Source organism: Ciconia boyciana, chromosome 7, assembly GCF_034638445.1.
Source record: "Ciconia boyciana chromosome 7, ASM3463844v1, whole genome shotgun sequence".
Taxonomy (NCBI): domain Eukaryota; kingdom Metazoa; phylum Chordata; class Aves; order Ciconiiformes; family Ciconiidae; genus Ciconia; species Ciconia boyciana.
The window spans coordinates 47,910,323-47,924,273 of NC_132940.1; the positions used below are offsets into that span (position 1 = coordinate 47,910,323).

At 42.4% G+C, this 13,951-nt stretch overlaps 1 protein-coding gene across 1 annotated transcript in view; it reads left to right on the forward strand.

Moving 5' to 3' along the window:
- NYAP2 (neuronal tyrosine-phosphorylated phosphoinositide-3-kinase adaptor 2) overlaps positions 1 to 13,951 on the forward strand; it is a 139,078-nt gene that overhangs the window by 106,581 nt on the left and 18,546 nt on the right. Inside the window, exon 5 of the mRNA XM_072868618.1 lies at positions 7,232 to 7,335. Coding sequence (XP_072724719.1) covers positions 7,232 to 7,335 — 104 coding nt within the window. The remainder of the gene's footprint in view (positions 1 to 7,231; positions 7,336 to 13,951) is intronic.

A 13,951-nucleotide genomic window follows, 5' to 3' on the forward strand; every position in this document is an offset into this window, starting at 1 on the left:
TTTTACTGGCTGAATTTTCACTCCTTTTTTATGATTAAAATCTGAGAGCTGATTATGATTTTTCTTTCCCTGCAGTTTTTATGACATTTCATTTGATGAATATTGCCTCTCATCTGCCATGAATATTTCTTCCCCTGTGTCTCTAGCTGTTGCCTAAGCAACATGTTTTACCTTTAATCGGTGGGCATTGCATTCCAAATGCTGTACACAGGTCTCCGCAATGAACTTGTACATGAACTGTAACAGTTCATTCTTCGCAATTAAATTAGAACTGTAACAGATTGCAAGAAAAGAGATTTAATACATCTGTATGGATACAAATGCTTTCTGGAGTCAAGGAGATAAAGTAATTCTGTGCTAGGGATTTAGAACTTAGGTTTACCACAGGACCAAATAAAATCAGGGCAGTCCCCAATACAACAGTCGCTGCTGTTGCTCTCTTTCCACCATCATAGATAAGAGAAAACAGGCTACTTTTTTTGTGTGGACATGTCCTTGAAACACCACAGTTTGCTTCCTACATCCTAGTTCACACTGGTACCGGCATTTATTAGGGCAGTGTTGGAATAATTTAAAGAAAATAGGGTTGAATTGCTCTGCAGTAAAACAGTGTCCTGGTTTCGGCTGGGATAGAGTTAATTTTCTCTCTAGTAGCTGGTATAGTGCTGTGTTTTGGATTTAGTATGAGAATAATGTTGATAACACACTGATGTTTTAGTTGTTGCTAAACAGTGCTTACACTGGTCAAGGACTTTTCAGCTTCCCATCCTCTGCCAGGCGCACAAGAAACTGGGAGAGAGCACAGCCAGGACAGCTGACCCCAACTGGCCAAAGGGCTATTCCATACCATATGGCGTCATGCTCAGTATAGAAACTGGGGGGAGCCGGCCTCGGGGGGCAGCGATCGCTGCTTGGGGACTGGCTGGGCATCAGTCAGTGGGTGGTGAACAGTTGCATCACTTTTTTTCCCCCTGGGTTTTGTTTGTTTTGCCCCATAATTTGTCAAGGCCACTTTCTATTTCGTTGCATCCTATCTTTTTTTTATGGAAAGCAGTGTAAGTGGTTTGGGGGCATGCTGGCATTGAGGAAGTTCAGTACAATTGTAGTGAACAGCCAAATGAGATCTGTGAAACAGAAGGCTGTGATAACTTCACTCCAGGAGCTTTGAAGAGTATTTTCTGGAATGTTGCTGCTTTTTTTCCTAACTGCAACCATGAAGCATTTTGCATTGCCACCTGCTGCTAGAGACAGGCACTGCGCTGCCTTTTAAATCCCAGATACTCTACTCTGTTGTTGCGTCCTGTGTTTGAATCACCATCAGCTTGTCACTCAGACAGCCTATTAGTATTCTAGCTGAAAACATTGCAGATAATCAGGAAGAGAGTAAAGGCCCACCCTTCATTGGAATTACTGGCTAGCGTTGTGGATTTGCAAAAGTAACAAATAGTTAAGTTCAAGCTCTTTGGGAATGGAGCAATGCCTGCAAAGCCCAAGGTGCAAGATGCATTCATTGGTACAAGAAGGGCAGAGCGGCAAAGTGCCAATTCATGCTAGCTAGGGCTGCTTCACTCAAAGACAACTGAGTACTCCCACCAACCCCTAAATTTTCTCCTCGCAGGCAATATCAGAGTATCACTGTGCTACCAAATCCTCAAGGATTCTCCAAGTGCAGGCAACTTAATGCTGGAGGTATATGTTACTGGGCAGCCTGCCCAACGAGGTCCAGCCCAGGATGCAATGCTTCCAGACCTTGCCTACACTGGTCATCCATGTTCTCCACACATAAGCTCTCCCCTAGCAGTGCCTGTCAGCTAAAGAAAAACAAGTAGTACTGGGAGCTGTACACTAAGGGCATCAAGCCAGTGCACCATGAGCTATGTGTGTGATCTCCAGGATGTAGATCACACAGTCGCAGAGCCTGACTGTAGACATGCACACTGCTCTCTGCAGCAGTGGTGTTACAGCTATTTGGAAAAATGCACAATTGTCCTTTTGATCCAGAGCCCCAAGACTGACAGTAGCCCATGCCAGAAGCTTCAGAGAAAAATAGCAAAACATTTTAAGGAAAAAATGCTGCCAGTAGGACATGATTATTCCTTACCTCATTGCCTCAGTCATTGACATAGACCTGAGACATGACAGTTCACAACAAATTTTAATTTAAAACATACCCCATCTAATATAGGCATGGTTTTTCTCATTACCTGACTTGGTTTTGAGACCTGCTAAGCTTTTGACCTATGGATATCTAGTAACACTGAATCCCACAGTTTCTGTGCCCCCTTTGTGAAAAAGGTTCAGTTTGACATGCTGCTGTGCTATTTCTACTAAGTGGCTTCTGCAGGTGAAGTCCTAAATACTTTTTTTTAAGTTACAGAATACTATCTAGTTTATTCCACCTTAAGGTTTCATAATTTCAAGTTCTATTTCAGCTTACTCATCTCTTTTTAGGAGACCAACGTGGCCAGGCCAGTATGATGATAATAGGTGTGATTCATTTTTCCAGTATGCATGTTTTCTTTTTCTTCTTTTTTTTTTTATTTTTTGCATGTGATTACTCTCAGCCTGTCACATCGCCTTGTTTAATTCAAAACGTGCTTCTTGGCAGCTGTAGCAAATAAGCAATATTTCTCTTTTCATGTGCAAAGAAGAGAGTGTGACAGGATAAGAAGCTTCTCCAATCTAAGTGACAGCCAGAGTATTTTTTTGAATTAAGATTAGGATAGGCAGAATGAAGGCTTCCTTGGATGAATAAAAGAACTCTTCCCGTTAAGACCCAAAAATAAAAATCATGCAGGGCTGTTGTATTTCTGGAGAATATAGAAAACCATAGCACATTGGTATAAAACTGATCAAAAATATTTCCATAAAATCTTGTTGCATTTCAGCACTCTGCTTTATTGAGGAAAATCCAGCAACACCCCTTGCCCCAAATGCAACCAGCCAAGCCTCTACATCTTTAGTTACGATGACAGACAGCACTTGGACTTTTGGAAACCAGGTCATTTATGTGAGTGCTTAAAAACATAATTAAGTATCCAATTTTAAGGCAATGGTATTTGTGATTGGAAAGCCTATATTTCTGTGTTGGATAGTCTCTCCTAAAATTCTCATCCTTAATGCTGTCCTTTGGGGCTGTCCACTTGCTTATGTCCATAATTAATCCTACTGGCACTGTCAGGACTCAGCTTAAACCTGTCCAGTAGTTTAGTCCAGACCTCCAGAGTCCAGTAATGCTGGTCCCATTGCAGCTGACTATGTGTGTGTGGGTTTACTTCATGCTGAGGTGGCTGTGGTTCCAACCACTAGCGTTGTTGGGAGTGTTGTGGCTGCTGTGGGTGACATAACAGGGGAGTGAGACACGGCTGACCTGCCGTCCCTACTAGCATTACACTGCATCTGCACATGGCTCCTGGAGGTGGTTCAGGCACTTAGTGAGCAGTGCATTTTTCGTAATATGGCACAGTGTGAGGGATGTGTCATTTGAAGCTGTGCAAAATAATACCACCAAAGTTTCATCAGTTAAATATAGCAACCGACTCTTAGGAACATTTTTGTGCATAACATAACTAAATATGTTGTACAGCTCTCTAGCTACCCCGAACAATCTGCTGAATTCAAACCTCATGCTTCCCATTGATTGCAACAGGCATCTCTAATGGCTTCTCAAGTGCACTGTATCCCCTGGCCCCAGTCCAGTAAAGCACTTAGACATACGCCTATGAGTTCCCTAGCTTAGCAGTAGGCTGTTAGCCCTTGTCAGCATTGTCAAAAGGCCCCTAGCTCTGGATGCAGAGAGGGTCCTGTGTTTGGAGTGGAGTCTCTGGAACCCTCTTTCAGGCAGGTTTGATTTAGAACCAGAGGATGCACTCGCACAGTGCAGAGATGGGGTGCCATGCTAGCTTTATCAGTATGGAGCTAGATGTATTTTAGCTTGCATTATCATGGACCCTGAGCAAATGGGACCTTCTCAGAGGACAGAGATCTACAGAGCCTTCCCTATGTGCTTATCGGGCTGGCTGATAAAACTCTGCTCAACACCACACATTACTGTCACAAAGGGGACTTCTCAAGAAGTCTCAAGATTACTCATTATTTCAGATGTTAATACTGAGCTGCCTCAATATCGTCCACATGAGATAAAAATGAATTAAACACTAGAAACCATGCCTGAGATTTGCTGGCAGAAGTTGTTCTTCCTTCAAGATTCTCAGCAGTAAATAGGAAACCCCATTTTCATTCCAGAACTAGAATCAGTATCAATATGCAGGCCTTGCAGACAAGCTGAAATGACCATTTAAAACATGAAAACCAAGAGATAAAGATACTGACAGTGACTGGAGAGTGGACATAATTATGCAAGAAGACCTCTTACTACTTTTTAGATAGCCCAAAGCAGAAGTTGTTATTTGAAGTGATTGTTATTATTTTGAAGTTATCAAAATCCAGTTAGCCTCAGTACAGTGAATAAAACGTCCACAGCTGAAAAATAACATGTTGCAGAATACAGACCAGTGAGTTGGCCATCACTTATGCAACAGACCATTTATGGATATTTTTTTCCCCACAGTAGTGTGCAGTGTGAAGATGTTAGAACACTAATTACAGTAGAATAGAGTATTTATTTGGTCTAAAAATATTCCCACTGAGACCAATGGAATGGCTATAAAAAAAAAAACATTTCCCTTTCACTGCATAACCCACCTTCCTGAACTTCAAAAAAAGCTAGATGGAGCCATCTCTGAAACCTCTTTTGGTGAGGATCACCATGGAAATAGCAACAGTTTCCTTAATACTGTAACATATATTACAGGGAGATAAAGGAACTAATACTTCATCTGTGTGTGATAGGTTTTATTTCTTTGATGCCAGATGAAAGGAGTCTTTTTGGCAAGGAAATGGTACTCTCTTGTTGTTGCACATATATCCAAATTGGAAATTATGACACTTCTCTCTGCTTTCCCAAAGCAAAGAAAACAATTCAGAAGCAATGGCAGACAGTGCCTTGGAGTTTTTTTACATGCTGGGTGTCTGATTCTGCTTGTCACAGCAAAAACAGAGTCGCTATTGAGCAGTAGGGAAAAACAAACAAAAAAACCTCAATTCTTGTCCTCTCTGAAACCCCAGCAAAATTCCGGGAGGGAACAGACATGAGATCCATTATTATATCTATATTACTGAAAGAAACAGTCAGAAATCTGGCACACAGACAGTGTGAAATCAGAACAAAAACAAATCTAATCAAACCTTCAGAATAACTGCCCAAGTCCAAAAAAGGCAAAACAACAGATTATGTACAAAATGCAAGGTTATGGGGGAGATCAGTCTGCTCCTTTCTGCATGCTTATTGCTGTGTTGACTCGTGGTATGTTTACAGACTGACTAGGAATGAGTGAATTGAATAATGCATTCGTCGACCAGCATAAATATTTTTGCTGCTCAGCCAGCTGGATGTTAACCAACTTATTAATATTTAGTTGATGAATATTCACCCATACAGATGCTTTCATTGGTCTAAGTGCTCCAGCTTAAGTGGATAGCTCTTCTCCATACTCTATTGAATTCTGAAACATCCAAGGAAAATAAGCATTTAAGGTGACAGTGAAAAAGCATCAGTGAGATTGGAAGAACACATTTCAGCATGTTGCTGGTAGGTGGCATGATGTGCCAGCTGTCCTCAAGTTTCCAAGACGTGCCAAGTGACCTTAAGGACGTGCTAGTGATGGACATCTTATTTCTTTCAAACAACGGCCCAACCGGTGGCTAGTGATGATACTAGAGATCCACGTAGGAAATAGAGATATTAGTATAAAACAAGCACAGACAAAGCAGCAGTGTAAAATGAGGCATGAGGAAATACGTTTCAGAGAGACACAAGCAAAAGATACGTGAGAAAACACGTACTTCAAAGGCAAACTTGCTAAACCAGGACTGTACAAGGCATAGGTCCTTCCTCTCTTCTTGAAAACATGAGATTGAATAGGAGGAATTCTTTAAACCCATTGTAAGGAGGCATGGTATTATTAGAATTACTTATTCTTCATGGTAAAGCAGTACTATCAATGCTAAAATTGAGAGTCTATTATTGTACAAAGTGTGTCTGCTGAGTGCAAATTCCTTGGCCTCAGTGTTTGCTAGAAAAGAGGGGTGCAGGGTTAGGAGGAAGGCTTATAAAACATGAGGAGAGTGAACACATTCATCTGAGCCAAAAGTCACGGGTTGAGAGATGTTTCCTCAGCCATAAACAGGAAATGTAGGGACAAATGTTTTTCTTCGGCAGAAACAGGCAGACCTTTTTCTCAGGAAAAAACAGTTTCTTCTAGACCAGATGTGGGGTGTTGAACACTAAGGTAGCATACTGGTGTCAGCTTGGCTCAGACACAAGAACCTTCATCCAGGACTCCTGAGCTGCATGGTGACCTTCGTGTTGGTATGTTAACAGTAGTAGCCTGTGCTGGAAATCAATGGGGAGCTTTCTGAGAAATGCCTCCATGTACAACAGCAGAAAGAAAATAAAATAACTGTATAATTCTGTGCAGTTCTTTTCTGGAATAGAGCTTTCTCTCAAGGCAATCTCTACTTCTGTAATTGCCTTGATTCTGGGGAACTGACTGCAGAATTCACCACTGTTGATGTTCTGATTTCTCTCCTTTCTTCCTACTTTCTGTCTCTCAATTCACTGCCATTAACATCAGATTTCCAAGTATTTTTGGTGTCATTCCAAATCCCCAAGCACGACAGTATCCTCACCACTTTTATACACTCCCTCCTTCATTTTCTGGCATGTCATGCTTTCCCTCAGCACAGTCAGTCTTTGGGCTACCATCTCCCTCAGCTCTGGGATGGAGAGATGAACCCAGAGGCTGCTGTAACTCCCTTAGTCACTGCTGTATTTTATGAGGAGTAGAAGGCGGCATGGGGCGGGGGTGGGGGCACGGTAACAAGGTTTCCTTTATATGCTTCCTGTCTGTTTGCTGTTTTATGCTCTGTACTTCAGCTTCAGAGATGCTAGAGCAGAGGAAAGAAGCCAGAACATGGGATGGGTTCTGTCTTAATCCCCCTTCTGATCTCAACTTCTGTTCGTGATTCAGCCAAATGCCCAAGACTTCAACGAGAAACCAAGCCTGGAGTCTCCGTTTCAAGGGAATCCTGGGTCCACCATGTTTCAGTTTACTGCAGCAGTAACCCACCTCCTGTTCACTGGTATATTTTCTTCTCTCTTCCTTCGCAGAGCCTAAAGCAAGTTGCAGATTAGGTCGGTCTGCGTCCACATCAGGTGTGCCTCCTCCATCCGTTACTCCGCTCAGGCAAGCCAGTGACCTTCAGCCGAGCCAGGTACCATCGTTAGCCAATCGTGAATGACTTCATGTGCTGCAACATGCCAAACGTTTCTCACTTCTATGTCTGTTGTTTGTTACAGTAAATGATTTTTTTGGGTTTTGTCTTTATTTTCTGTGTGTGTGCGTGCATCTGTGTGTGCACATCTCTCATTGGCAATGAAATTCCACTGGCCGCAGCCAGTAGAATTTTCTTTGCTCTTAATTCCTTGTATCCTTTTCTGTCTTCATTCTGTAATATAAATGTAGTAAAACTGTACTGTATGAATTGGCTGGGTTTTTTATTTTTTCATGTTTTCTGTACTTTTTTACTGTCTTAAAATTTATCAAACTTTGATAAATTTAATCTATGTTTTTATGTAATTTTCTTTTAAATGTCTTGTCTAAAGCACTTGCACCAATGTTTGTCAATGACTTGTACATACCTGACTTCTGCCCAGTTGTACTTTAATATTTGTGCCAGTCTCACATTTGTTTTGAGCTTAATGCATGATTGTATTACACTGTGATTTATCACTGTCCTGAAAACTGCTCTTACAGCAAGTTATTTTGTTTAGTTAAGGCAGCTAGACTCTCTTCAGCTATATGCCATGTAATGCTTACAGGACTATTAAATAGTCCACTGTAGTTATATTTACTGTATATTGTTAGGAATCAAAAACCAAATCAAAGGGGTAACATCTCCTTGTATCTTAAACAGAGGTACTTTTTTTTTCCTCATCAAAACCAAAAATGCCACGTAGACCCTTGAGAAAGAAATGAAAGTGTTTGGGTTTGGCAAATTTCTCCAATAGCGAGAAAATGGAAAAGAAATAAAGACATGGGAAACCCATACTTACCTTTATTTTATATGCTAATACTGATACTGTATCATTTTGCTGTGCAGACCTGTATTATTAGTTTGACAGAACTAACTGCTGAGAGTAGCAATTGAGAGAACAGGTTTCACTTAAACATAATGTGAATGCCTTCTGTCAAGCTCAAAGCACTCCAGTATTGTATCACTTGTGTGTATGTGCACGAGCCTACACATCACTGTGTATGTGTGTGGGTATATATATGCACAGAGACAGAAACATATATGTATATATGTGAACATACATATATGTATGCACACACACAAACACCCTTATTTAGACGGTGAGTTTTCGATTGGCTTTCAGGGAATTAGTCCCCATAATCCTATTGAATTTCAATGAGATTTGAGTGGAAAACTCCCTGAGGACTTCTTTGAAATAATCACGTATTTAAGTTGTTTGTAGCTTGGTGAGTTGCTTCTAGAAGGTCTTGATCAAAGTAGAGACCAGAAGAGTAAGGCTGATTTACTCAATTCAGACAGCCAACTACTTGTTAGGAAGGTTATATTTGGGTAGCCTCGTCCATACAGGTTAAAATTCTTTAACCTGCAAAACATATGCTATTGTATTACTTCTGAGGCCTGCTGGACGCAATGCCTAACAGAACCTTGCACATTTCTAAAGCATGTTTTAGGTAAGAAAATCAAATTCATAATGGAGATTCAGAATGACAGCCCATTTAAATACCACGTCAAGTGTTCCTTCATCTAAGGAAGAAGTTAGGGTAACTGTACTTCCAAAGGTTTTGAGTGTCCCAGTGTTCATGTAGTGTATGATTTTTGATTCAATGGGTCTTACAGCAGACAGGATGCTTTGCTGGTTACTCAATGGCAAAGGCACCTTGGGTGTTTTGAAGGGATTTTAGTCTCTCCATTTATAGTAAGAACTAAACAATAAGCCTTGAAAGCAGAAGCTGATGTGATAGAAGAGATAATGAGCCTCTTAGAAGCTGCAGCCAGGGTTCACTGAAACTGCAAAGGAAAAATCCACCCTCACTTCATACAGAAGAAAGGAACAAAGATGATAAGAGGAATTTTCAAGTGACTGTAGAGGGTGATCTTGTTAATTGAATAATGTATGGTATGGACATGGCTTCATGAAAAACAAGAAAAACCAGTAAAAGCTTTCTCTCCCCGTAAGTCTTCCCTTCAAGCTGTCAATGTCTTACTGTCCATCTATCAAGTAGTCATTTATTATGATGGCATAATTTTTTAAAGGTATGGATTTGACCCTGATTCCAGCAGAATGACAAAAGTCTTCTTATCTCCATGGCAGATACAAACATTACTTTGATTGTGTTCTTTATACACCTATTCTATCTTAATGTGCAAATAATCTGACAGGTGAAATGTGTTTGGAAATGGCTGGGTTGCTAGCCCATTCTGAATCTGACAGATTGTGGCATACAGGGTATTTATTTTCGTGTGCTGTGACTATTGATTGTATTGATACTGGTTTCCTTAACCACATCGTAATCAGCAGTTAGACTTCCCAAAAGATTACAAGGACGCATCCTGTTATCCACCTCTTTGTTGATGAGATGGGCACAGCTAACATTCATACAGGGATACAAGATCTGGAAAAGGGCAGATTACTGGTAATAGATTTTCTCAAATCTTCATGGATCCCAAATTGATGTTTTTCAAAATGTTTAAGTTGGGGAAAAAAATCAGATTTGCAACTGAGCTCTCAAGACCCATCATTTTTAATACAGAATCATTCAAGGAAGTGTTGAGGATGCTTAGTAATTAAAAATAGGTCTGATCTAAGGAAACCTAAATTATAATTCCAGGCAAATATTGGCTAATTATGTAACTATTGACATTTAACTCCCCTACGCCTTATTTTCTTGTTTTTTTATTGGTGTAGGAATTGTGAGGATTAACCAGTTAATATTCATGGAACGTATTTATGGTGTATTAATCGTAAGCATTATAGTGATCACTTATAAATAAAAAGAAAGAGCTTACAAGCAGAGATGAATTATGTGGCTGGTCTCTGATGGAGAACACTTTAAAATTCCGTAGCATAGCAGCAGCCAGCAGTTACGAACAAGCTGAACAAGATAGAGAGCATGCCGTTCTGTACTTAGTTCTGGTAAATGGTGAGGGCATTTCTGAAGAGCTGGTTGCAGGAAGTAACATTGGATGAAGTTGTGAATTGACTCAGTTTAAACTGAAAGATAAATGTAAGTTTATGTTGGAACTGAAGTTATTGATTATGTAAGGACAAAGTTTAAGAAATTAAGGAAGTAGCAGAGGAAGTCAAGTGGAGAGCTTGGAACTGTAGTATGGCAGAAGTATGGAAAATATTTGAGCTACAGAAGTGGCATATAGCTGTCTTTCCTAAATACATATCTTAATATAAATATCCTAAAGAGAGGAGTGTAAGTAGCAGAGAGGTGTTCTAGATATCACAGAACGTAATGCCTTATAAAGGTTCTCTGGTGTTAGCAGAGAGCTTACAAGGAATGGAAAAATGTTGTAGAAAGTACAGGAAGTTATATGTTAAAGATAAGAAATGTGTGAATAAAATTAGAAATAGTGAAAGTCCATCTGGGTTTGGCCTTTATATGGAAATGAAAACAAGTACCAGTCGTTTGTAGCCATACAAGTGGACAGAGAACAGTAGAAGTTAACCACCACATGAGGTTTATAAAGTAGAATAAACATGGTCCAAAGATGCCCCAATAAATAACTCATCACCCATATTGCTGGAGCCTCTGTGCTGGTGCCTGAGACTTCTGTAGCAGGCCTGGCCAGGTGTTTCACCCTGCAGTGGTAAATGCTCAGTCATATCAGGGGACCCCCACAGTGAACAAAACTGTTCACTTGTGTAAAGCAAGCAGGATTTGGAGTCACATGTATCACTGCGCTACAGTGATGTTTCCCTGCATCCTGCCATTCTCCACATCTTCACCTCAGGGTAACAAAGGATTACACTCTATCGATGGACTCAAAAATCCCTGCCACATACAGGATACATGTGCACTGAGAATGTCTGTCACAAAAGAAGAAAACATATCAAGCAACCTGCACTGTGGAAGTCCCTCTGCTGGAGGGCAGAGCATCTCGCATCTGTATTTTTAATGTACAAAAAATCATCTCTAGGTCACTGCCAGGCTTCTCCAAAACAGTATTCAGCAAACCAAAAAACCACTGGTTTCCATTTTAAGAAGGTGCCAATGTAACTATCTCTAGATTTTTTGTTGCAAATGAATTTTGCAAAGTGAAGTTTGTTTTCATGAAGATGTAGACAGCTATTGGAAAATCACATGTATTAAGCCGATAGCAGCACAGCATCGCATGTTTATAACGAAGAGCCAGGATCTGAAAGAAAATACAGCCTCTGAAAACAAAACTCCTCATAGTTACAATGTGGTATTTCAGCTTTTCTGCAAAGCAGAGCCTATTTTCAGACAGATTTCCACAAAACTGTGTACCTTATCTGCAAATGTGCAGCCTCTCTTCATGCTGCCTGTTAGTTACTTTTCAGTGGGAAGACAGCACTGTCCTTTCGTGTTGCCTCCTCGAGGTATGCTATCTTAATTCTGAAGGTTTGCATGCCTCTTAAGGTCTGGTGTCTTCTTGTGGGGAGGGCTGCACAGTGATATCTGGCTCCAATTTAAGCAAGGAAAGAAGATCTAAACTTTACAGTGATGATCAAAGGAAAATCCAGAAGCCATGCTGAGATTAGAAGGAATAACTCAGAGGGAATTAAGATACATGGACAGCTATGAATAAAGAAGTTTCAACTTGCATTGAAGGAATGAAGAAAAAGCTAGAAAATATATCAGAATCAACACTGAAACTTTTTGTGGCTTTTTTTTTTTTTTTTAAATGCAGCTCACTTCATTACTTGCCTGGTATCTGCCTGAGGCCCCAGCAAGTTGAGACGGCATTTTTCTTCCCCCATATGACCCCGTCAGTGAACACAACACAGAAGGTCCACATGATGGACAAACTAACCATTACCTTCCAAAACTGAGGAGAGCTTTTATTTTATGATTTATCTGAACATAATATAGCCAAGGGGAAAGGCCTCCCATTCACAGAATGGACTTGACCCTGTAATTATTGTCTTGCACCAAATGAAGTGAATCCATCAATAGTTTATTTGAGTATGTATCTTTGATAGGCAAGAATTTTGGATACAAGTTGGCTCCTTAAATTCGTATTTAGGTAGCTAAATAATAAAACAGACTTGTAGCAGGACCAAGTGTACTCTTTAGCTGAGATATATCCTACTTACCTCTGAGACGTCTAAATCAGGGGTGTAATACAGGTTCCCCGTGGGTTATATGAAGAGAGGCGCCCGCAGAGGGGATTCACCTAGCTAAACCCTCAGTGACCGTGTAGAGAGCTGCATGTCTGTTACCTTGGATAACCTGGGAATTTATCCCCCTAATTTAACCACCTCTGTCGGTTGTGGAAAGCTAGCTGGGATCATTTCTGCTCTGTGTGTGTTAGAGGCTCCTGGACATTTACCACGGAACAGATAAGAGCCGTTACAATTTCCATTGCTAGGTAACAGACATTTATACCTTTTCAGACTTCATCCATGGGCGCTGAGTGTTAGGGAGAAGCTATATGGATGATACGGCTGGGTCCTACCTACAGTTCATCTTCGTCATGGCATGCTTTCGGCATCTTCCCTCCTGCCGAGCTTCGTAGTCAGACTCGCTAGCAGTGCCCAGGGGAGAGCAGCAACCTGAAGTGGTGTTGGGGTGGGTGGGCTGGCTCTCGGGTTTGGTGTTTGACCTCACTAAGGGAGCCGTTTTAAGGAAACGGAAATCCAAGCTTTGCTGAGTCCTGAAAGCAAGAGACTGGGATTTTTCCAGTATAGTTTTCAAATGTATTAACGTAGGCAGGGAAGTAGAAAGCAGATTTTCTACTTCAAATATGCAACCGGAAGGGGTTTTGTCGTTGTATTTATTTCCAGTTGGTCTGAGATAGGTACAATGCACACTGCTTTAAGGTCAGCAAGAACATGAGAAAGTACCCTCTTTACTGTTTGGGTCTGTGCCGGAGAAGTCCTGGACGAAAATGCACTTTAACAACTGTTCAAAATGAACAGTCGGGAAAATCCAGAAGGATTAGGAAAAGCTTTGTTTTTCCCAGAGCCGGGAACGCAAAGCAGCGTGCCCGCCTGGGGCAGCGCTGCCGTTTCGGGGGGCTGGCAGCCGCCCCGCAGGCCGGCGGGACGGGGCGGCGGTGGGGAAGCGGATGGGACGCCTCGGGCGGCTCGGTTCTGCGTGAAAAACCGGGGCTGCCTGCGGTTTCCATCACCTGCGCAACGCGGGCAGGCGGGTTGCGCCCCGATTTCGAGAGGGAGGCCGGGCCCAGGCCCACAGCGCCCGCCGCGCCGCGCCGCGCCGCGCCGCGCCGGAGGCCCCGCCCGGGCCGGCCCCGCTCGCCGAGCCCATGGCGCCGCCTGGCGGCCGCGTCCCGCGCCGCGCCCCGGCGGGTGCCGGTGCCGGCCGGCGGGGCGGGGCGCCCCCGCGCTCCCCGGGGAGCCGCGGGGGGCGGCGGCGGCGCGGGGGCTCTGGGGGAAGCGGCGCCCCGCGGGGCGGAGCGGAGGTCTCCCCGGCAGCGGGGCCGCTGCCCTTCTGCCCGGCTTGCGGGGCTCCTGCTTGACCCTGCCAGTGACAAAGCCCTGCGCAGCTTCGGGAAAGGTAAAGCCTGCTCAGATCCCGTGGGAACTTCGCCCCAGCTTTCTAGGAGATACATTATTTATTTTAAGAAGAGTGGTTCCCCG